At 34.5% G+C, this 24,210-nt stretch overlaps 4 protein-coding genes across 7 annotated transcripts; 2 read left to right on the top strand and 2 right to left on the bottom strand.

Moving 5' to 3' along the window:
* The first annotated feature begins 754 nt into the window (after positions 1 to 754).
* Positions 755 to 3,908, top strand: LOC104808309 (CASP-like protein 4A3). 4 transcript variants are annotated; one of them, XR_770921.2, is made up of 5 exons: positions 755 to 1,532; positions 2,256 to 2,391; positions 2,997 to 3,159; positions 3,489 to 3,704; positions 3,787 to 3,908. XR_770921.2 is itself a non-coding variant. In XM_010533976.2 (4 exons), exons 1-4 carry the CDS (start codon positions 829 to 831, stop codon positions 3,557 to 3,559), a joined length of 1,074 nt encoding a protein of 357 aa, XP_010532278.1. In that variant the 5' UTR covers positions 755 to 828; the 3' UTR covers positions 3,560 to 3,831. The 4 variants fall into 4 exon arrangements, 3 of the variants coding, with proteins under 3 accessions (XP_010532278.1, XP_010532279.1, XP_010532280.1); XM_010533976.2 differs by having other exon boundaries at positions 3,489 to 3,831; XM_010533977.1 differs by having other exon boundaries at positions 3,537 to 3,831.
* A 1,718-nt stretch (positions 3,909 to 5,626) lies between these two features.
* On the bottom strand, positions 5,627 to 9,144 carry LOC104808310 (cysteine-rich receptor-like protein kinase 1). Its single transcript, XM_010533979.1, has 6 exons — positions 8,034 to 9,144; positions 7,180 to 7,326; positions 6,772 to 7,092; positions 6,404 to 6,638; positions 6,180 to 6,324; positions 5,627 to 6,042 (listed from the first exon to the last, which is right to left on the bottom strand). Exons 1-6 carry the CDS (start codon positions 8,794 to 8,796, stop codon positions 5,770 to 5,772), a joined length of 1,884 nt encoding a protein of 627 aa, XP_010532281.1. The 5' UTR covers positions 8,797 to 9,144; the 3' UTR covers positions 5,627 to 5,769.
* Positions 9,145 to 14,397: 5,253 nt separating this feature from the next.
* LOC104808311 (copper methylamine oxidase-like) lies at positions 14,398 to 19,566 on the top strand. Its single transcript, XM_010533981.2, has 12 exons — positions 14,398 to 14,839; positions 15,427 to 15,536; positions 15,923 to 16,228; positions 16,317 to 16,429; positions 16,519 to 16,849; positions 16,933 to 17,148; positions 17,221 to 17,457; positions 17,752 to 17,937; positions 18,187 to 18,327; positions 18,661 to 18,929; positions 19,015 to 19,096; positions 19,215 to 19,566. The coding sequence occupies exons 1-12, from the start codon at positions 14,608 to 14,610 to the stop codon at positions 19,359 to 19,361; spliced, it is 2,370 nt and encodes a 789-aa protein (XP_010532283.1). The 5' UTR covers positions 14,398 to 14,607; the 3' UTR covers positions 19,362 to 19,566.
* Positions 19,567 to 20,294: 728 nt separating this feature from the next.
* Positions 20,295 to 23,215, bottom strand: LOC104808312. The gene is made up of 4 exons (XM_010533982.2): positions 22,764 to 23,215; positions 21,688 to 22,110; positions 20,967 to 21,020; positions 20,295 to 20,533 (listed from the first exon to the last, which is right to left on the bottom strand). The coding sequence occupies exons 1-4, from the start codon at positions 23,164 to 23,166 to the stop codon at positions 20,484 to 20,486; spliced, it is 930 nt and encodes a 309-aa protein (XP_010532284.1). The 5' UTR covers positions 23,167 to 23,215; the 3' UTR covers positions 20,295 to 20,483.
* Between the last annotated feature and the right edge of the window lie 995 nt (positions 23,216 to 24,210).

The following is a 24,210-nucleotide window of genomic DNA, read 5'->3' on the forward strand; positions in this document are numbered from 1 at the left end:
AGAGATATTTTTTTTTTGTTTTACCTTTATATATATATATATATATATATATATTTATATTTGAGTTTCTCTTTTCATGTTATATTCTTCATTGTATACAATTATGATTTTTATTTTATGTATAATTTTTTGTATCGAGATCCAACTCTGCTTAAATCGTATTTTTATTTGAATATTTCGTGTTGAATTGAGCATACCCTATAGCATTTAAACAACGAACCCGACTTTTTTATTAAGATAATATTACTCCATCGGTTCTTCGCTTTTGATCATAAAATCACCTTCTCCATCATATTATTGTCCTTTCCCGACTCCTTTATATTAATTATTAATAAATAATTAACAAAATTGTTATTGTCTGCAATTGTTATAAATTCATTCAAAATAAACTTCTATATGGTTTAAAAAAGCTCCCTTATTTATTCGATTCGTTATGATTTTTTTTCAAAAATATTCAGCAGAAAAAACGGGGAAAAACATTCCACATAAAAAAAAATGATTCTGCGTATAATTTCATTGGAATTTATACCTGTGCGGCTAAGATGGATATTGGACAAGTTCATATATTATATTATTTTTCATATTATATTCCACCAAAATATTCTGATATTAGAATTAAAAATGTTTCACAAAGTGAATTGAGACGGTCAGATGATGCAAGCTCATGACGTGGCATCATCACATTTGAATATTTCTATGGGCATGTGCACACAGAATCCCTCCTCTTCCTTTCCCCCAATCACTCGCCCAACCCACTCGAGATTCCCGGGAAAGTGCGAGAAAATCAAATAACACGAAGCTCTATCCCCGGGAAAATAGTGGAGCGACATGAAGAGGCCGTCGCCGTCGAGCTCCGATTTGGACTCCCCGATCCGATCCGAATCTCCGGTTACTCCTCCCTATGAATCTCCTGCACTATCTCCGGCGGGATCGCTAGTCGACCAAGCAAGAGACAAGGAGTTTCCTCTGGGGTCGCCGGACAATACGCCGCCGTCGAGGTCTCCGGATATGATTCCGGAGAAGCCATGGACGTCTTCTGTTTCCACGGAGAAGCCGCAGATTTGGATAGATAACTCGATGGCAATCGTGGCGATAGACAAGTCCACTCAGTTCTCTCCTTCTCCGTCGCCTCCGCATTCGCTTGATCGTAATACAGATTCAGAGGAGGATAAATCACTGCAGGATACTACACAGACGACGAAAGCGAAAAGCAATTTTTCGGCGAAGGAAGAAGCGAAGTCTTCGGAGGAGAAAAATCCATCTCCGGTGGTGTTGTACAATCGCTCTGTGAAAGAAGGGGCTCCGCCGGTGATGAGTAAGAGCGCGCCAGCGAACTCCGCCGGTGCCGGTGGTAGATCGAGGCCGGTGCTGGCCGTAATGAAGAGGACGAGAAGGGAGGAGCTAGTAAAGTTTGCCGCTCTAGGGTTTCGGCTAAGCGAGGTCGTACTGGGCTTGATATCGTTCTCCATCATGGCTGCTGATAAAACTCAAGGATGGAGCGGCGATTCATTCGATCGTTACAAGGAGTATAGGTAACATTTGTTTCCTGTCCTGTGTTGATGTATGAATTTGGGATTGTTAGATTTGGCATAAAATGGGTCGTGGACAACCTATGCTTTGATGGTGGCAAGAAGAAGAATGGCGTTGAGAACTTGAATGGGTACACATTATTCTTGCTTGGAATTTCGAAATGAATTGGAACTGTATATTTACTAGAGATGACCGGTAAAAGTTTAGGAGTTATTCTGTAGTTCATACATAGGTTCGAATTTGTGATTTGTTCAGGTTATCGTGTCCATTTCTTTAGAGTACTTTGGTGCTCAATCAGTCTGTTCTTGTTTACATTACTCTGGTACGATTTTGAGTCTTAAAAGTCAAGTTGTTCTTCCTACACTGTAAATCGAATGAACAATCTGGAATTCTAATAAAGATGAATCTTTTCCGGTAAGTGTTTGATTTGTAATCATTGGAAACTAAAATACATATTGTTCTTGTATATAATGTTTATATGTTCAGAATTATACATTTGTTGAATTTGTTTACGAGATTAAGATATAGGAATCGACTCTCTTTTGATGGTCATTTTCTTGTTTTGATTTGCGACATCATAAATTCTCCTTTGAGTTGAAACTTGTTTAGGGTGGTGTGTTGTACTTTTGTTTCCCATCTGATTATATGAATTAGTTCTTTGAATTTCTCCAATCACTCTACTTGGGACTGGGAGACGTTCTAGTTGCTGACACATTTCCTTACAGGTATTGTCTATCCGTAAATGTGATTGCTTTTGTGTATTCTGGCTTCCAAGCATGCGACCTAGCATACTATCTTGTGAAAGAAAAACATTTGATCCACCACCACCTTCGTCCTCCTTTCGATTTCATCATGGATCAGGCAAGTCATTGGCTGGCTGACCTCTTTTCTTTTAATGAATCTATTTGTCATTATCCACATTCTCATAAAGGGTGCATGCACTGTGTTATTTGTTTGAACATCGTTTATTTTTTAAACTAGTTTGCTCAATTTGGTCGAGGAGAAGACTTGGTTTAGGGATAGAAATCTTTGCTCATAATACATATGATGCTTTGGCTAGCTCTTTCCACTGGGAAAGCCCAGTCATTGATGATAGAGGCAAACAAATATACACACATAAATTTCATTTACCAAAGGCACAGGGGGAGAGACGAGATAGAGTATAGTAATACTTGTGCACAATAGTTAAATCTTTTTTCTATTGGTGGGGGCGTAACTTTGGCTGAAGGGCACATATAGTAGTTTGTAAAATGACGATGGAAGCCACTTCCTTCATTACGAGTTATAAGTGAATACAATTGCTTGTTCTAGGATTGAAGGGTTTCAAATTTACTTTAACTCTTGGATTGTGTTTCGAAAATCAGTTCACTCAATAATCTGTGACTGAATGGAAAAAGTGGTCACGTTGAGTTATTTTGTAACCCGGGTTGTGCCCTGAGTTGGGGTACCTTGCATTTTGCTATCAGGTACTTGCATATCTTCTGATATCAGCATCATCTGCTGCGGCCACTCGTGTTGATGATTGGGTCTCGAACTGGGGGAGAGACGAGTTTACCGAGATGGCGAGTGCTTCGGTCGCCATGTCATTCCTGGCCTTCCTCGCCTTCGCTTTCAGTTCTCTGATTTCAGGTTATGATCTCTTCGCCAAGGAATATATCTAATCTAAAACACCTCCTTATACATATACAGTACAGTGCGCACACTACAGTGTACTCCACCCCCCAAGAACCATTATTAGATTTCTGCATCACATGTGAAATGTGTCTGTAGTCAGTTTTGATTAACTAAAAGGAAAAAAAAGAAGTGATCTTTCTATGTATACCTCAGTGTTTCAGGAGGTTGAGGTTGAACAGTTTGAATCCAAACCGAAACCTGATCCAATTGTCTTAATAAAATATGTGTCAATGACCAGGAAGTAATTGTGTATTCATTCATTTGATTATTTTTGCATTCCACAGCGGTTCTGGTAAAATCTTTCATTTACTGTGGGTGTTTCTTCCTTCTAGAAGGAACGGTGACTCTGTCGTAGTTTACAACATCCTATAGCATTTTAGGGTCGAGAATCGATGTCGATCGACGTGAATCCGTGAAGAGAAGAGATCTGATGGGACGAGCCATGGAGCTTTACGAGCCAGATTCTCGACAAGACATGGACGTAAAATTGGCATCTTGCGGTAATCCTTTATGACCTTTGTAATCTGACAAGATTAAATCGGAGTAGCGGCGGATTCACTTAGAATTTGATAATCTTGTCAGATTATAAACAACTTCCGAAAGTAGAATGGAACGATGTTCATGGGATTCCGAGTCAAGTTTCGTTCCGTTATCGAACGTCGTTTGTAACACAGCGGATATGAATATTACATATACAACTTGAACCGTGTGCAGTCGTAACCGACATTGACCAGCGACACATTAGTATTATTATTGTTAAAAGTATCTCCATTAAAAAATATGTTAAAAATAAATAAAATTATATAAAACTCCCAATTAAATACCTAAAATATTTTTCTCATATGATGCATCAAATATTTAACATTTATATATAATTATAAAAGTTTTCAAAATATTATTAGTTTTAACTAAAATAATATTAATTAATATCATCTTAATTCCAAATTTATTTGGGATCGGTCGTATAAATTTTTTTATTTTCAATCATTTCGGGTTTTAAATTAGTTTTTACCAAATGTGCAACAAAAACTCATCACTTTTGAACTACTAAATAGTTGTGTTGTTCTACGTGGAGTTATCAAGACAAGATTTGATTGCATGATCTGCCTCATTTCTGACATGATGAAGCAGCTCTATATCATTATATTTGTACAAAGTCTCATATTTTTAAATTACCACAAACATTATTGTAGTTTTGGACAAAAATACACCATTTTTTTTAATTTTGAATATACATACATTAGTATATTGAAGAAAATACTAAATGTTGATATGCTTTTATAGTTATCTATCAAATTTAATGGTTACTCGCATATACCTTCAACTACATATAATTTTTTTATTTCATATTTCAATTTTAATTCAAATAAATCAAGAAAAGACAAGTTATTTTATTATTGAATTTTCTACTCTTTCCTATTCATTTTCTTCCAAATGTAATGTCATATCCAAAAGGAAAAAAAATGTGTTATTCAGTGATGAAAAATGTTTAAAAACAAATTAGATTATGAAGATAGAAACATCATAAAACATAACAAGTAAAAACATTTTACTTAAGGATATTTGAAAGCATTTTTCCAAAAACAAAATTATCTCCAACAAATATTTTTTTATTAATCATATTTATGCATCAGATATAATATTTTATCTAACTTTTTCAAACAAAAAAGTTATAATTTTTTAAAATGTGTTTAGAGTATAAGATTTGTTTTGTTTAAAGTTAACAGTTTCATATTTTTAGGAAGAATTTAAACAAGATTTTTTTTGTTTAAATTTATTTTATGAATGTAAAATATTTTAGGATTTTTTAATGATATAAATGTTGTGGTGAAAATCTAATAGTTTATGGTTCTTAATGAGATATCTTCATATCTCATAAAAAAACGTAAGATAATCATTAGCCCATAGGAGTAAATATTTCGCGTTTTAATTTTATTTTCGGGTTTAATTTTTTAATTTTGAAAAATTATTAGAATGTATATCGGTTAAATGTTGGTTTGATTTAATTTGATTAGGGTTTGTTAGTAAATTGTTATGAGATCAAACCATTGAGATAGCCTTTTTTCTTGATAATGAATCCAAGTTAGATTTAGCAGGTCATATAAAATCCCTACCCTAGTGGAAGTTAATATTTGGAATTTAATAAACAACCCGTTTTTTTATTATTTTTTTTAGAAACCATTAGAGATGGTATAATTGAAATATTTGAAAACCGATCTCATATTCGTGGGTCTCAAAAATCCGAATTGGTGAACACCTACAAAATAATTTTATCTAAAATTCGTAAAAGTAAATAAAGATGATTTTCTATTTATTTTTATTACATTGATGATTATTTTTTTAAAAAGTTAGATAATGACAAATAATTTGTATTTTTAATAAATATAAAAAATATTTTATAATTAAAATATTTTGTTTAATCTAGAAATTCACCGGATTTTCGATTTAACTATATTTAGCAGGTACACCTCTTCCCCAAAACCATGGGTTAATGTTAACTTAAAGTATAATCCCCTAAATAGCGCTCAGATCTCTAATGAAACGAACAAGACAACCTTGAAAATCCTATGTATTGATAACTTGAGAAAGTCTAGTGTCCTCATTAGACATGAGAACAGTGGAACTCAAGAACGGCGGTTGCTTTGGAAAGGGACATTCACAGTCTCTATTCTTTAACATCGCAACTATCTCCGACATGGACGGCCTCATAGCAACCGAGGATTGGACACACAGTAACCCGATCTGAAGAACCTTCGAGGTCTCTTCCTCGGGAAACTTTCCCTTCAGACGAGGATCCACGGACCGAGTCAATGCGTTTGCTTCGAAATGTTCCCAGACCTGTTTCATTCGGCATCGAAGATTCATCATGTTCAGTAAGATCTTGTCAAAGCTATTTTGATGTGCATGATCCCAACCACTAGGAAGGTCTTTTCGGGTTTTCATCAGATCCGTATATGAAAAAACATAATACGTACGGAGTACAAAACCGAGTTAGCTCCTTTTGTGAAGGCGCTGTTTTTCTTCCCCGTCGCTATCTCGAGGATTAGAACTCCAAAGGCATAAACGTCGGTTTTCTCAGTTAGTTGGCCTTTGATAAGGTATTCTGGAGCCAAATATCCCCTGTACGTACCAAAAGTTTTCAATAAATATAGAAAACCAAAACCTTAAAAAACAGATGCTGATCCTTAATAACACTCACAGTGTTCCAGCAATGCCGGTGTTAGTATATGTCTTGTCAGGGCCAACGGAACGGGCCAGTCCGAAATCAGCTATCTTTGGAGTGAGGTTTTGATCAAGAAGAACATTCCCAGTTTTTATGTCTCTATGAATGATCTTCACTCCGCATCCTCCATGAAGATATTCAAGCCCCTCTGCTATTCCTGTGATGATATTCAATCTTTGCTTCCAGCTCAGAATGTGGACTGTGTTCTTCACTGCATTGTTATATCAGCCCAGATGGAATTTTCACATGTCATAATCACAAAGCAACGAATTTGCAGATGAATGAATGAATGAAATCAGTCTACAACGGTAGTAACATGGATTCGGTCTTTAGATGCGGCTTACCAAAGAGGATTTGATCGAGGCTTCTGTTAGGAACGTATTCGTACACCAAAAGACTCTCTGGGCCTTCGATGCTGCAGCCAAGAAGCCTCACAACGTTCTTGTGTTCGATTCCGCTGATCAGGTTCACTTCGTTGAAGAATTGATCCGCCCATTGCCGTGTGTTGAAGAACAGCTTCTTGACCGCAACAGTTCTTCCATCCGGAAGATCTCCCTTGTACACGGAACCAGCCCCTCCTTGGCCTAGCTTCATAGAATCACTGAAAAACTCTGTCGCCTTCTCGAGAATCTCGTACTTGAAATTCGAACATGATGGATTATGAGCTAACAAGGAGACGATCATGAAAAGAAACGTAATCAGAAAAACACGAAACGTGGGGAGATACGTGAGGCTCTGATGTTTGTATTCACCTTTTCTCTTCTTCGAGAATCGCTTGTAACCCAAAAAGACACCAAGGCAAGTAAGGATGGACAATGAAACCACAGCGATTGTTAGTTTTATAATCTCAGGTTGGCTTAGAACAGGGAAAGGTGATGAGCTTGTTAGTCCATTTTTCCCTGCAGAAGCAAAATCACATATCAACCATGTATATATTCTCCAATCCATAAACATTACTACTATAACATTGCGAAAAGATTATTTTATTTTGATGATGACAAAAAAAAACTATAGGGGTAGAGGTAGTAAACTAACCAAATCAGCATAACATTCATAATAATGTTCATTAGAACTTCGGTCCAACTAATCCCGTAGGCCTAGAGGCAGTCTTTAGAGCAATTAAATTGTCGCCACCTCCCTATCTGTGGAATCGAACATGGGACATCTAGGACAAATGGCTCCCAACTACTTCTACAAGTAGAGCTACAACCACTACAAGATGGGTTCTCTAGGACAAATGAATTAAGATTTGCAACTTGACTAAACAAAATTAGCAACGCCAAGCAAACCCATAAGCGTAAATGGAACATCTTTACACAATTTCATATCATGATGCAGATGTGAATGTTCCTCTCCAATCATTGTGAATTTATCCAAACTAATACTAAGAAAAAAAAACAGTTGAACTTCTGATACCCACATTCGAGACAGAACCAATGATCTTCATGTAAGCCGTAAAAAAGAAAAGAAAGAAACCATTTCAGTTCAAACTCAAAGAAAAGGCAATGAAGCTAGTGTGCATCCAACATCTCAAGGACAAGAACATTCATTTCACTGCATGAAACAAGCAAAGATAATAGAAATGAAAAGTGGAAAACTCCTTTACCATCATAATGTTTATGTTCTGCGGCTTCGTCAAAGAACCTGCGTGTAGAATACTTCAGATAACAGCCAGTGAAAAAGGCCGTAGCTTCTTCTTTGCCATTGCAAGTCATCATGCTCGATCTCGCTGTCACTAAACAATCCCGACAAGAATTCTCGTCGAGCGTGTGCCAACACTGAGCCAATGCGTACACTGCTACGTGACCCTCACCACTACTGGCCACCGCCACCCCAAACCCGCCGTTCCGGACAGCCTTAAGAGTTACATTGACAAAGGCATGGTCTAGATCACTCTCAAACTCTCTAAATGCGATACTTGACCCTGCGTTTGAGCACTTCACTTGATCGAATAACGCGTCCAAGTTCTCCTTCGAGAAATCCCGGTTATCGAACCGCAAGAAACAGCCATCGCGATGGATTCGAGCCCAGTTTGAGCCAAGGCAATTCGTCTCGAGCTCTGACTTGCTCTCGTTTAAGCAATTCCGACAAGCAGAGACGGAGAGGTCTTCGTGACACTGTACTAAGAAGTAGATGGAAGGAGACTGGTCGGAGGAGGAGGAATAAACCCAAAGCTTGTCGTCAGAGATGAGATCCGTTACAGTGGCCATTGCTCGGAAAAAGCTGGCGAGGCGTCTAACGTTTGCAGGTTGATCAAGAGGGTTACAGAAGAGGGTTCCAGGAACAGACGCAGATGAAAAATTTGCGATCACTAGTACGGGAAATGAAATCCATACAAGGAAATGAGTGCTTGTGGACGAAAATGGCATCGGAAAGTGAGATATCTCCGATGCGCTGGAGTATCGAATCTATGGAAAACATTCATCAATATACCGCAAGAACGACCCTTTTCATTTTCGATTCTAGGGTTTCCGAGTATTGGGTCTCGAGAATAAGATCGAACAAAGCTCCTAGATCGAATTCTGATCTCGATTCCGACCCAGTTTCTCGTTCATACCCAGTTTCTGCATATGGGTTTCGAAATGTCTCTTCCTCCGTTGTCCCCCTCCGATGGCGGGAAAAACGCCGGAGGAGAGAGAACCTGGAGGATGGCGGTATAGATGAGATCAAGAGACAAAAAAAAATTATAATAATCAAAAAAGATTTTCTCTTTTGTTCATTTTTCTTTCTCTCCGGAATGGGATTTGCCAGAGAGAGAAGACGATAATTTTGGCTTTGCAACTGCTTAATTTAGAAACATATGATGAAATTTTAAATCTATTACAGTTTTTTTAATCTAATCAAATTACAGTTTACAAAAAACCTAAATTTAGTCCAAACCTGTAAAAATATTTTTTTATTGGAAACAAAATATATGGTAAGATATGAAACAGAAAAAACTTCTTTTGCCAAAGTACAAAACAAAATCTTAAAACATTTAACAATTAAAAAATTCAAAATTATTTAATTATAAAAAACATAAAAATAAAATTTCAATTATTCACAGATTCAAATAAATTTTAAAATTTTTACGTAAGAATTTTAAGAAACATTATTAAAATTAATGTATATACTTTTAATTTAATTTAAAATGTATTTACAGTACCAATTTATGGTTATAAAAATATTTAGAATTAGGAATGAGATTCATGGATTGTCCACTAGTTAAAATAAAAAACGTCTATTTGGATTTATACATATTAAAAAAAAATATAAATAATTATCCATCTTATAAGATATCTATTTAAAATTTTAATTATCTACTAATCCAAATAAATTTTAACTTTTAAGAAAATGTAAAAAAAATATAAACCATTTTGAAAACTCAACCTAACATATATTGTTTTAAAACATATATAAAAGATAACAGCTTTATAACATATATTGTTTTTATTATAGATGACGCGATCTTCATTCTTCCCTGGAGAATTGGACATTGACAATTTGACATATATGTGAAGGCTACATCTAAACAAAGCCAAAAAAGGGTTTTATTGTAATTAATCTTTTAATTTCGTTTAACATATATTTCATTTTTATTATCAAAATTAAAATTTAATTATGAATTCAATGTTGGTGAGATAATAGTCTCAATATCAAAATTTGTCCAACACAACTTCACGTGCCTTTGCCTTTCGTAAACTAGACCGAACATCCAAAAATTCTATTGGACTAATTTTATATTGAGTTTGTAATATTTTATATAGTATTAGATATTTTTTAATTAGTATACTTTATTTTTGTAACAAACTTGAAATTTTGAGACGGAATAGATATTTTTTTCTAAACGACAAAGTTTTCTAAATAACATTTAACTATGAACCAACATCTTTAAATCTTATACATTTAGATTAACCATTGTTCGACTCTCTGTCAACGCACTAAATGATAAAAAAAATCGGTTTAAAAGATTTTTCCATTCTTGTAGCAAAATTCGAATTTCTAACTTCTGATTAAGAAACAAAGATGTTGAATTATCTACACTAACCTTTTAAATTAGCCAAAATACAAATCTTAGATGTATGCAAAATGGAATGAACAAGTCATCAAGCTTTTGAAGGCAAAGGAAAACAAGCAACCAAAAAAATGATTGGATAAGAATATTCCACGTTTTTAACAAATATATATATATATATATATATTCCACGTCAGACAAGCTCACTCGCGCCCACAGGATCACGATTCACGAAAGTAGTGTGGGCCCAATGGATTAGGATATGATGCGGGCATTATGCATATAACTCATTCAAAAGACAGAATAAAAGCTTTTGATTCGCTCTCACTCTCATAATTTATATTTTTGTATAGAAGACAACCGACACTTTAAATATTATATATTCCGAGTAATTTTCGTTTACCGTCAAAGATTGCTTCGCAGAGTTCGAACCTTTATCTAGTTAGATACTCTTTGAAATTAAACTTAGATTCATATATATAGGATATCATGGTCGCGGCTCTACTTATATATAAGTGGGGCACTTATCCCTATTCACATTTTAAAAATATATATATTATTTATAATTTTGATTAAATTGTAACAATGTCCCATTAAAATTTAAGCGGGTCCCTTCCGTTTTTTTAATCCTAAATTTTTTTTTTCAATTTTTTCTTCTACCAATCTCACATTCTCCTTCATTTTTTAAATTTTTTTTCCAACTCCAAAATAATTTTATTTAATCTTTTATCAAATAAAAAAATTATAAGTTCAATAATAATCAAATCCAAAGGACTAAAACCAACAAAAATATGCAAGTATTCTGAATTTTATTTTAAATATTTTTTATGTTTTATTTATTTGTTTTTATATTTTTATCATATTGATAAATTTGTTTTTATATAAATCTCACAATTGATTTAATAAAAAAACCAGCTGTTAATTCCTTAAAACAAATTACAGTATAAAAAATTTAATGATCTATTTAACAAGATAAATTCAAAATTGCTCACTTATATAGCAGTTTTGAATCCAATTAAAACAGTTTTGTACAATCGAATTGATGATCAACATTTGAATGATTGTATGGTTTGTTTCTTTTCATACAAAAAAATTATTCCAAACAATTATAAATGAAGTTGTTATCGATAGATTTTAAAAAATGAAAGAAGGGAGAATTTAATTGTAAAACAAAAATATTACTGTGATGATATATATATATATATATATATATATATATATATTATAAACGATGGTATATTTTTATATTTTATATAATATTTATAATTGTTTCCCCATTGAAAAATTTTTTTGGATCCGCCACTAACAGGGTTGAAATTGGAAATGATTATGAGTTAGTAATTTATAATTTATTATTTATACATATTATTATTATTATTAATCTCTAATATTTTTATTTCAAATTGTGTATTATTATGTACTCCACGTTATTTTGATATACATATTATCTTTTTTGTCAAAAACATTAGTTATTATAAATAAATATAGATTAAATGATGGTACGGTGGAATTTTTATTTTTTATTTTAACCGAATTGAATCTTACGATGGTAGAGAGTATATTTCATCCATCTCGTTTTTATATTATTACTATCATCATTCATTACTTTAAAAATAATCAAAATATTTAATATACTAGTTTTAAAATTTTCAAGTAAACTTCTACCTATCTAATATATAGGTTTTTTAATAAATTTATATTATATATACTCAATTTTTATTCTATTAATTCTAAAAGATTATTTAATTAGAGAAAAATCTCAAATAAATATCTCTATTTCTTAAAATATGCTAAATAAATATCTATATTTTTAATTTATCTAATTAATATTCCAAATATTAAAATATATCAAATTTATACCGTAATTTATAAAATCGATGATAATTTCCAATTTTGAATTATAAGATTGAAGAAATTATTAAAGTTTTCGTACAAGTTGTTGTGAATACTATAACAACACGACCCATTCTTAAAAATACTTAATATCATATGTGAAAATTTGTTCATATAAATCTTCATATGATATAAAACAATTTATGAATTGATATCGATTTCATGAATTGGGTATCAATTTAGAACATTTGAATATTTGAATATCAAATTTAGAATATTTTTTATATCAATTATACCAAATTAAAAGTTTAAATACTTATTTGGCACATTCGAGATATTTATATATGATTTTCTCTTTAAATTTAAAAATCTTATATCATAATTTATAATTTATTATATATCTCAAATATTGTACATAAAGGTGTAAAATGGGTTAGTTCACATCGAACATGCCCAACTTTCAGTATCATATCGATCTCAAAATTATTTAGTCTAATCCAATCCAACCTTTTTCTTAGCCAAAAAATATTTGACTCAATCCGACTTGTTTTATATCACGAGGCACACGAGTTGGTTCATGAACCAAATATCTATCTGGAAGTGTAAAATGAGTGACTTAGGCATAAACTTTTTCAGGTTGATCTAACCCAATACGGTAACATTTCGGGCCTACATTTGAGAGTTTGGAGTCTGACTTTATAGGAATTTAGATGGGTTTAGATCGAGCCTTGGATTTTTTTCGTTTAATAATAAAAAGTCTAATTTTATTCATGATCGGAGTGCAATTATAAAAAATAACATAACAATATACGTTTATACGTTTATGTATAAAAAATTCAATAAAAAATATTTAAAATTAATAATATGAGAGTAAATTATTCAAAAACAAAAAGAAAGATCGAAAGAAATTAATATTAATTGATATTTATAGTCAACTTATGAATTCGTCGACTTTACATCACAATAGATTATGCCATATTTAATAATCAAATTCTAGATCAAAACTAAATTTGTGTTTTTTTACAAAATATCGACACAATAACCTAAATGATATGATTAATCATTGGACTCTAAAGCCGGTATAAGAACGATCGACGAAATCTGAAGTTGTATCTTTAAATTTTTTGGCATGGCAAAAAATTTACGAGCTCCCATGTTTGAAGTTTGTTTAACCAAGTTCCCAAAAAAAATCAATTTTTGTAAGTTAAAAAATCAATAAAAAATTATGCGATTGAATAAGGTTTTTTGTCACATCATCAATTTAATTATTTTTAGATCATTATGAATTAAGATTAAGAGCACATTTTTAAAATTTATCATTAATAGCTTTTAGTTTATTTTAATATGTATTCTCATTGAATTCAAAACGTATCCTCTAAATATTAATAATAATTAAACTCTCCTAATAAAATGAACTACTAATTTAATTTTTAGGTGATGGAGGAAGAAATATAATTTTGTGGTATCCAAAAATCTATTTATCGAAATAATAGCTATAAGTTATCCTATATAAAAAAAGAAGATTAAAGAATTTTGTCAAAGAAATGCATATGATGTATACCAATATAAAATGAATAATATTACATTTCGAATCTTCACCTGAACTCTAAATCTAAAGTTGCAAGAGGAACACTTACAAATTCAATTTTAAAAATTTTAAATTGCAATTCTAAATCAGATTTTATCTTTTAATTATGAAATTTAAAAACAACATTAGCTAGGTTTTAAAGAAAAACGTATTTTATACAATTTTATTATAAAAATATTTCAATAATTATATTATCCTATTACATGTTGAATATAAAAAGTTTCATATACTATATTCAATTTTATTACATGTTGAAATATTAATTTTCAAATTATTTAGTGTTGCTCATTTACTCATAATTTTTAATGAGAGAATATACTTCTTCTTCTATTTAAAAAAAAAATATTCTTAATAATATAGAATAAATAAGGAATATTTTAGAGGATTTATCATTAAAAATATAGTTTGCTAAAGGAAAAAACAGAAGAATAGTGCACGACGTGATTATTATTTGATTCCTTTCCCAAAATAAAATTAAAAAAAAACGTTTGTTATATTATTTTGGTGAATATATATCCACTTGGAGTGCTTGGCTTTTAAATATACATCTTTTTACCAACTGTCCTACCCTACCAACCACTTCTGATCAGTCGTCTCTCTGCGATTATTTGATTCCCTTCCCTCTTCCTCGCGGTCCTTCACCGTAGAGATCTGATCGGAGGGGGAGATACGGAGAGACAGAGAGGCTGAGAGATTTTGCTGTATGTCAATAGACTGTGTCGAGACTTGTTTCGGTGGATTTGGAGAACTCGTTAACCCTATTCAATGGCCTCAGCTTCGCAAAAGGCGACGCCATCCGGCCACCGCTTTCTCCCATCCGCCGCCTCCGGTCATGGTTCTCCTCCGCCGGCCGTCTCCGCCGTGTCCAATGCGATCGGCGCCTGGTCCGTCGGAAACGCCGATGGCAACGATCAGCAGACTGCTAAGGTTGCCTTGGAGTCCCTGATGCGCCCTGTCGATTCGATTCCTGATACGACCCAAAAGCCCGCAAACAAAGGTACTGTGAATCTCGGCCTCTCGCTGCATGCAAAGGCTCATAGGCGTCTTTCCAAGTATTTGGGTTTTTCATCTTCCGTCACCTTTCTTCTCTTTTCGCTTCTTATTTTACGCCTTCCGGTTTCCTTGTGACATTTTCTGGGTTTTTTCGCTTTAGTTAACCTAACTTGGAGCCAAATCAGTCATAGGAGATCGTTTAACTCTCTTAGATTCTATATTCTCGGATTTTTTACGTTCACGTAAATTTCTGATTTCTATAGAATTTTCTCGCCCGGTAAAACGATGGGTACTTTTTGTTTTCGCTTCTTTTTTTTTTTAATCTTGCTGTGTCTTGTGTTTCTCTTTTTTTTATTCTCTTGCTGCTGTCAGTGTTGGATGGTTCTATTTTCCCCTTTTATGTCGTATTGTATGATATTTTTGTTACAGTTTGACAGATTGAATTGACCCTCTATGATGTCACCTAGCCTGTTGAATTGTGGGAGTTCATGGTGTTGGTGTTTCTGTGATGTCACTTCTCTTTGTAATTTTTTTTTCGGCAGTTGCAGTTTCTGTTTGGAGATTATGAACTCTGTGTTCTTGTTGATGCAGGGATCTCTCTGATGCCAAGAACTGAAACTAAGCACCCTTTGGATCCTCTGTCTGCCGCTGAGATATCCGTCGCAGTGGCAACTGTCAGGGCAGCTGGTGCTACCCCAGAGGTGTGTGGGATTTCCTTATGGTTTCAATAGTGTACAATTACGCTTATAATGAATATGTTTGTGTGATCGTTGTGTTCACTATTCAGTCATTTGTGAGGGTTGTCATAAAACTTCATGTTTCCTGCAAACTTTATCAGATTTTTGTTTTCTATGAAGAAATGCAGAAGATGGGTATGTTAACTTGAAGAGGTACTATGGTTTGGATTCTTGTTGTCCTCTCAAAGGCCATGGGTTCAAACCACATCTTTGTGGGTGTCTCTGCCTGTGTCTCTGCGTTTGTATGTGCTCGAGTTTGCAGAGACTCTTTACCCAAAGATAAAATAAAATAAAAACCAGAAGAAAAAATAACATATTGTGGAAATCCCTGACAAGTGTTCCCATTGCAGGTTAGAGATAGTATGCGTTTCATCGAGGTGGTGTTGGTGGAACCGGATAAACATGTTGTTGCACTGGCAGATGCTTACTTCTTTCCGCCTTTCCAACCGTCTTTACTTCCCAGATCCAAAGGCGGGCCTGTAATTCCTACTAAGCTCCCACCAAGGCGAGCTAGGCTTATCGTTTACAACAAAAAGTCAAACGAGACAAGTGTATGGGCAGTTGAGCTCTCTGAGGTTCATGCTGTCACTCGAGGTGGGCATCACAGGGGAAAAGTGGTTTCATCACAAGTTATTCCCGATGTTCAGCCACCAATGGTATGTTTCAAGGAAATCAGTCTCTAAATGAGTTTTACATGGTACTGTTTGTTTATCAGTTTCCATGTTTGATATCTTGTGATCTTAGGATGCGGCTGAATATGCCGAATGTGAAGCCATTGTCAAAGACTTTCCTCCATTTATAGAAGCGATGAAGAAGAGGGGTATTGCGGACATGGATCTCGTGATGGTTGATCCCTGGTTAGTTGACTTCTCAATGGTTTCTGCTGTAAGTTTTCAATTGATGTGTACTTTTCTCTTGTAAGCTTGGATCTGAATTTTCTGTCCAGGTGTGTCGGTTATCACAGTGAAGCTGATGCCCCTAGTCGTAGGCTTGCAAAGCCGCTCATATTTTGTCGCACCGATAGTGACTCCCCAATGGAAAATGGTTATGCTCGTCCAGTTGAGGGCATTTATGTGCTAGTAGACATGCAAAACATGGTGGTGATTGAGTTCGAAGATCGGAAGTTTGTTCCGCTTCCCCCACCTGACCCTCTGAGGAATTATACCCCGGGGGAAACTAGAGGGGGTGTTGATAGAAGTGATGTTAAACCTCTCAACATTCTCCAGCCTGAAGGTACAAGCTTCCGTGTCAGGGATTATTTTGTAGAGTGGCAGAAGGTACATTTTTCTATAACTGTTGAATGATACGAGACTATTACGCTTAAGCCTACTTCTAAAATTTTTCACCATCTTGTTCGCAGTGGAATTTTCGTATTGGGTTCACTCCAAGGGAAGGTTTGGTAATTCATTCTGTTGCTTATGTTGATGGCAGTGGAGGGCGCAGACCTGTCGCCAATAGACTAAGTTTCGTCGAGATGGTTGTGCCTTATGGGGATCCTAATGACCCGCACTACAGGAAAAATGCTTTTGATGCAGGGGAGGATGGTCTTGGGAAAAATGCACATTCACTTAAGAAGGTTTGAATTGCATTGATATGATATGTCCTGTGTTCAGATCTCGAGTGATGCTTACCGAAATGGTTTTTGTAGGGATGTGACTGTCTTGGCTCCATCAAATATTTTGATGCTCATTTCACAAACTTTACTGGAGGGGTTGAAACAATTGAGAATTGTGTATGTTTGCATGAAGAGGACCATGGAATTTTGTGGAAGCACCAAGACTGGAGGACAGGATTAGCCGAAGTCCGAAGATCTAGAAGGTTAACAGTTTCTTTTATATGCACTGTGGCTAACTACGAATATGGATTCTACTGGCACTTCTACCAGGTGAGTGAGAGAATTTATCATTTTCTGAGTGAACCAGAAATCTGTCATCGTTATATATCATTATTATGTGGAAGGAAATGAAGCCCAGAATGATTTACTCTCCCTTGATTCTTTTAATATTCCATGTAGCTGTATATGTTGGGATGTTGTGTGCATTACTTCTGTCCAAACTCTATTTGTTTTTTTATAGGAAGGTTGTTTCATAACAGAGAATTCAGGAGCAATATTATTTCCATCTTGATAAGATATTTTGCCATTGCTCTTTTGTCACCACTGACATTCATACTGCTGCAGGATGGAAAAATAGAAGCTGAAGTAAAACTTACTGGTATCCTCAGTCTCGGGGCACTGCAGCCCGGAGAAACTCGAAAATATGGTACTACCATTGCACCTGGGTTGTATGCACCAGTCCATCAGCATTTCTTTGTTGCTCGCATGGATATGGCTGTTGACTGTAAACCTGGTGAAGCTTTTAATCAGGTACCCTTTTCCAGAAATGGTGTTTTTGTTGTTTAATCACTCGTATCACATATCATATCACATTATCACGCTGGGCTGATATGAGTTACATGGACATCATTTCTAATAATTTTGTTGGCTTTCCATTGTAACTTCCGTCCCTATTAATTCTAGAAGCAGTTCTTAGATAGTAGACATATTTTTGTGATCCTTCAAAAAATATGTTTTTGCACAACGACAGAAACAAAACTGTGAGCCGTTTTTATGTAGGTTGTCGAGGTAAATGTTAAAGTTGAAGAGCCTGGTGAGAACAATGTTCACAATAATGCGTTCTTTGCGGAAGAAAAATTGCTTAGATCTGAGGCTGAGGCAATGCGTGATTGCGATCCTCTTACCGCTCGCCATTGGGTTGTAAGTATTTATCCTTGTCCATGCAAAATCAATTGCTCGTTCTCCGTTTTGGACCCTCCTGGCTTATGTCCACTACTAATATTTGATGATATTTGTATATATTTCTATTAATGTCCTAAGAGTAGCCTAGGCAAGAAACTATTTCATCAAACCTTAAACATCAATTATTGCTGTAGTCAAATTATTCTTGCAAAGCTTCCATTTTGGACAGCATTTGTCACTTATTCACAAAACTCTGACCCTTTTCTTATTTATAAGCATTGCGATCGGTTACTACTTTTTCAAGTGATATGTTTCTGGAAAATCTGTATTCCACACCTTGTGATATGTCAGGTAAGGAACACAAGAACTGTGAACAGGACGGGCCAATTGACGGGCTACAAACTTGTTCCTGGTTCAAACTGTTTACCATTAGCTCGTCCTGAGGCAAAGTTTTTGCGGAGAGCTGCTTTCCTGAAGCATAATCTCTGGGTCACGCCTTATGCTCCCAACGAGATGTTTCCCGGTGGAGAGTTCCCAAACCAAAACCCGCGTGTCGGTGAAGGCCTTGCTACATGGGTTAAGCAGAACAGACCTTTGGAAGAATCTGACATCGTTCTTTGGTTTGTTTTCCCTTACCTTTTCGACATATCAGAATTCAGAGAGCAATATGAACTGTTTGGTAGTGATTTCTGTCTCGAATGGCAGGTATGTGTTTGGAATCACACACGTCCCCCGACTGGAAGATTGGCCTGTTATGCCCGTCGAGCATATTGGCTTCACTCTAATGGTAATCATCTTAGTTCCGATCCATCTTTTACGTGAATTCAACACTGCATTTCTGATCGGTTATAAAATTTTGGTTCCCGCAAAAGATTCTGAAAACGAAGCCCTCTTTTTTCATGCAGCCACATGGGTTTTTCAACTGCTCTCCTGCAGTAGACGTGCCTCCAAGCCTAAGCCCTTGCGAACTCGATACTAAGGACAGCGATGTCAAAGAGAATGTCGTAGCCTCCAAGCCTATTCAGAATGGCGGCTTGCTGGCAAAGCTCTGAAGAAGGAATAGTTTGCTCTCTACTAAATAAGTCAACGAGTGCTTTAAGTCCCATGACTTTGGTTGGGGTTATGTTGTCTTTATTCTGTTGCTTTTGAACTTTGAGACTTTGGGTTTGTTTCATTACAAGCGACTTCGGCCTGCCCAATGCCATAATGGTCAGACATTGTGTCGTGTTTCAACGACTTTCCTGTTTGGTTTCTTGATGCTGCTTCTGTCTTGAAGGATTTGTTCAATATGCAAAAAAAAAAAAAAAAAAAAATTGCTACACAATGGAGATTCCGGTTAGATTATGCAAAATTATTCTATATAAAATTTAAATGGATATACTTTTTTTTTTAATCCAAATTGAATAAGAAAAACTAAATAAAAATGTTTTTTGTAGAAAATATGCAATTTTATCATTACGAATCGAAGCCGGTATATACTTTCAAGGTCCGAATTAGAAGCGAATATATTAATTCTACGTAATTCATTTAATTAAATCCATCCTTGTGCCTCTTATCTGATACTCTGATTCCAGTTATCCTAATTTTATTTCTTTTATTTCTATTTTTTCATCACAAACCTAAAATTTTTTAAAAAAATAAGGAGGAGAAACAGAAGAGTTATTGAGATTTGAAAAGGCCTACGGGTTTTACCATAATTATTTGGTTACGGTATTTAAATCTGAATGAAATTATTACTGTATAGCGAATCCAATTTAAAATTCCATATAATATGATTTTATTTACACCTAATTAATTGCATGGAACACAAATTGAATATGAACATGACTTTAATCGACAAAAAAAAAACGAAAATTGATTTATAGGTAATAGCATGTTTTTTCGTGAGAATCGAATATGAACAAAACACGAACCCATACCAAAATTGAATAATATAATTTTTCAAAATTTTAAAATAAAAATAACCGAACGAAACCGAAAATATTAACCGAAGCAATCTCATTAAAATTTAAAAAAAATAATGAGGGATACTAATACACATTAAAAAAGAAAATTAATAATTTTTCTTCTGTAATTTTATGTGCCGAAGGTAAAAAAAAAAACTAAATAACAAAAATAGAAATTATAACGTTGGAAAACTTTGGTTTATTTGGCTGCTGTTTAGTGGCAACTTCTCAGCTCCGTAAGGCCATTGGCATCATCATCGACAAGTAAATAAATAACACTGCACAAAACAAAAATTCTTAAATTTAAAATTATTAAACATACAAAATTATAGGCCAAACAATGGATAAATTATGAGAAAGACATGTAAATATTTTATATTTATTTTATGCTGGTAAATATATGCATATCATTGATATCAATGCATAGAGGGATGAATGTTTGTAAAAAACAGTTCTATAAAATTAGTTAAATATTGCATGTGCAATTTTTTTGCTAGTTAATTTTATGTACTCTTATAAATTACGGAATAATATATAATAGAATTCTTTTTAATACACTCTAAATAATTTATTGTATTTTACACACAAAAAAGGTTATATCATACATTAAATAATAGTTTAGGCAAAAAATCACGTACCAAAAAAAATCGTGTAGATGCAGAAAGAAATCGAGTACTGAACTCAATTGGTATATGAATGAATGTTACTTACGTGCTATATGGTGTGCTTCCACGCTTGGATATTCCCCACCGGATGATGGTACAACTGCACACAGTGAATCGGTAACGTTTTCATAAGAAAAATATGTTATTCCGTAGATAATATTTTTATTTTTATTGATTAGGTTTATATTTTATTTAGAAACAAATTTGTATGACTATTTAGGATGTCAGATATAGACGATGATGTCTATTATATTTTTATTAATATTAAAAGAAAACAAATTGCGCCTTTATAAAAGTAAAATCTATAACCTAAAACTAAATTACCGTAACTGCTAAATCTTGCTCATAAAATTCGGATCTAGCATTCATATAATTTGGAAATTTTTAATACACGGCTCCAAAGATGAAAAAACCACTTGCTAGTTGCTACCACTAAAAATTCATAATATATAATATAATTATATCCAAATCGAATTTCATTTTAAAATTTCGTCAAATCAAATTAATCGTATTCAAACCGAAACAAAGTATAAATTGACTTAAAAATATTGAAAGCAAACGAAATCTAATTCGTTGGAATTCGAATAGAAAATAAAATTCTAATAGAATATAGACTGAATCAAAATGACTATAATTGAATAAATATAAATTTCTAAAATAAATTCAAAATTCAAAATTAGACAAACCAAAATCAAACACAACATATACAATTCTAATATATTTAAAAAAAAAAAGAAAAAGCAGGTGATTTGTTGTTATATACTGACCCGAATCACAGTTGGTAGTGGAGTTCACGGTCCCACACATGCAAACATGCCTAAGCCCGCCGCCGTCACCAGACTCGTACCCGCATGTTCCCGCGGTTGCAACACACGCGCGGCAAAACGCGTCGCTCCCTTGGAGATCGTACTTGACCCGGATGCCGTAGGCCCACTCGGCGGGTCGACTCGGCCTGAGCGGCGCGAGACTGTACGCGCTGCTGTACCCTTCGCACTCCAGCTTCGTCAGGTTTATTGCCTTCATGGACTCGAACCCGACGGCGCAGCACTCGGGTGGGCCCGACCCGAAACCCGACCCGGATTCCCGACCGGGTTGTCGGTAACCAACCATTTCCCACGCGGGGCACGACAAGTACTCCTCGCAGCCCATTCCGGAGACGTTTCGGCAGGGTAAGCGCATCTCGGGGAAACCTGTAAACGAGATATTTAGATTCAGTTGATGAAAAATAAACAAAATTCCATAAACAAAATCACGCATTTTAAAATAATCTACATAGAAATTCTCATTTTTGTCACCCAGTTTTGTAAGATTTTCGAAATTACAAGTTTTGATTCATTAAAATTAGAAAAAAATTTCTTATAACGTTCTCATTATTTTATAAAATATAGGTATTAAAATTCACAGTTTAGTTGATGAATGTTTTTAAAAAATATTGAATATTAAAATCGAAGCTTATGCAATTGTGATAATTTTTTATGTTGATGCATAAAATCTCCTTACGTTTTTGCATAAAATCTCATTAAAAACGAATTTGCATGACTGAGAAAATTTCTTATAATTATATTATATTTAGAATTGTTTGTTGATGAAATATTATATTTAGAATATTCTATACGTGGAAGGAAAAAATGTTGAAATTTTAAGAAAAATGACGTTTGAGTATGTTTAGATTTTCTCCAACAAACTCGGAAGTCTTCATCTAATCCTGTCCTAAAAAAACATTAATCAAACGTACTATCCCTATGTTGTGTGCACATTGGACCAACAAAACCAAAAAAAAGAAAAAGAAAAATCAAAGCACTTGAAAATGGAAAAAAAAAGAAAAAAAAGAAGGGAAAGTAACCTTGAAAGAGAGGAGATCTAGGAGAACATCCGATCAACATGAACACGTTTTCAGGCATGGGATTGAAATAAGGCTGACGCCAATCCTCCACCTGAAACCCGTTCCCCTTGCCTCCGAGAACGATCGTGTCGCACGTCGACATGTGAGGATCGTGCAGCGTTACCGATCGATAAGCGTAGTCGATATCCAACACTCTGTACGATCCCGAACTTATGTGAAACATCAACACATCGTTCATGCAAAACATGAGATCTCTGTACCCCGGATTCCCGCATCCCTCCTTCAGCCCGAACGGGTAGTCTATTGTTATGTTTCCGCAGTATGATCGGCATGAGTTAATCCCCCGAAAATCGGCTACAGTTATGGGGATCAAGGATGATAAGATGAACAATAGAGTTTTCATTCTCTCTCTCTCTTTTGTTAATTGTGTAAAGCAAAGGAAGAATGGCGTGATCTTTGATTATATATATATATATATATATATCAGTGAGAGTGAGAGTGGTATATGAGGTTAAGTATTATGAAGTTAGAGATTCTTTGCTTGTGGGAATTGCAAAGGTGACTAAACCGAGTCTTACTTTATTTCACATGAAGGCATCACGAATCGGAGTGTGGACCTTTATCCTCATCATCATCATCATCATTATTACTATTATTATTTTCTTAGTTTCGAAGATTCTTTCCACCGCCTCCAAATTTGCTTTTCATATTATTTATATGTTGTTATGATCCTTTGGCAGACAAGAGAAGATTGTTAGGAAAAGAATTGCTATTCGGTTGCCTTTAACGAACTAAAAAAGACATAAGAGGACATCTTATTATTTATTGTAGGTTCAATAATTAAATATATACGTAGATTGTGAGATAATTGTTCAGTTTATTATATGCATATATTATCCAGTATATTGTACACGCTGTTCAAAATATAATTTATGTAAAAAAGGGCTGCATGATTTTAAATTTCAAGAGCACAGATATATTTTTGTTTATGTTATGGATAATTTCTGATGTTAATAGTGTTAAAATATCGTTTCATGAAATCTAAAAAAGTGGATTCTACGTGGTGAAAAATATACACAACAAAAGACAAATTACTACCATTACGTACCCCCAGCAGAATTCCACTCATGCCCCTCCCACATCCTTCACAGTTGGCTCAGCCCCCCCTCTCGACCGAAGCTCACTTGCAAACCCCGAGTTCACCACCACAAGCCACGACTCTCAATCAGGCTGAGAAAAGCGACGAGAGACTCGGAAACAGTTGGCGACCGAAATTGCTATAAGCCAATCACTAGCATCAAATCTGTGGATGTCAAGGTGGAAGTAGATCTAATGAAGCCTTCGCCGGCTTATAGGAATGTGTTCTGTTGCATCCTCCATTTCATCAGCTCCCCCGACGCCCAGAACCACCGAAAAGAATCCACCCCATACACAAAATGGACACGCC

The sequence above is a fragment of the Tarenaya hassleriana genome, unplaced genomic scaffold (assembly GCF_000463585.1).
Source record: "Tarenaya hassleriana unplaced genomic scaffold, ASM46358v1 Cleome14, whole genome shotgun sequence".
Classification (NCBI taxonomy): domain Eukaryota; kingdom Viridiplantae; phylum Streptophyta; class Magnoliopsida; order Brassicales; family Cleomaceae; genus Tarenaya; species Tarenaya hassleriana.

Excerpts from the sequence above, each read along its gene's own strand:
- LOC104808309 (XM_010533976.2), top strand. The coding sequence starts at position 829 with ATGAAGAGGCCGTCGCCGTCGAGCTCCGATTTGGACTCCCCGATCCGA. Across the intron at positions 1,533-2,255 it reads GATCGTTACAAGGAGTATAG|GTATTGTCTATCCGTAAATG; the intron begins GTAACATTTGTT and ends ATTTCCTTACAG. Across the intron at positions 2,392-2,996 it reads TCGATTTCATCATGGATCAG|GTACTTGCATATCTTCTGAT; the intron begins GCAAGTCATTGG and ends TTTTGCTATCAG.
- LOC104808310 (XM_010533979.1), bottom strand. The coding sequence starts at position 8,796 with ATGCCATTTTCGTCCACAAGCACTCATTTCCTTGTATGGATTTCATTT. Across the intron at positions 7,327-8,033 it reads AGAACATAAACATTATGATG|GGAAAAATGGACTAACAAGC; the intron begins GTAAAGGAGTTT and ends TTGCTTCTGCAG. Across the intron at positions 6,325-6,403 it reads ACCGGCATTGCTGGAACACT|GGGATATTTGGCTCCAGAAT; the intron begins GTGAGTGTTATT and ends TGGTACGTACAG.
- LOC104808311 (XM_010533981.2), top strand. The coding sequence starts at position 14,608 with ATGGCCTCAGCTTCGCAAAAGGCGACGCCATCCGGCCACCGCTTTCTC. Across the intron at positions 15,537-15,922 it reads CAGCTGGTGCTACCCCAGAG|GTTAGAGATAGTATGCGTTT; the intron begins GTGTGTGGGATT and ends TTCCCATTGCAG. Across the intron at positions 18,930-19,014 it reads GAATCTGACATCGTTCTTTG|GTATGTGTTTGGAATCACAC; the intron begins GTTTGTTTTCCC and ends CTCGAATGGCAG.
- LOC104808312 (XM_010533982.2), bottom strand. The coding sequence starts at position 23,166 with ATGAAAACTCTATTGTTCATCTTATCATCCTTGATCCCCATAACTGTA. Across the intron at positions 21,021-21,687 it reads CACTACCAACTGTGATTCGG|TTGTACCATCATCCGGTGGG; the intron begins GTCAGTATATAA and ends CACTGTGTGCAG. Across the intron at positions 20,534-20,966 it reads GGAAGCACACCATATAGCAC|TGTTATTTATTTACTTGTCG; the intron begins GTAAGTAACATT and ends TGTTTTGTGCAG.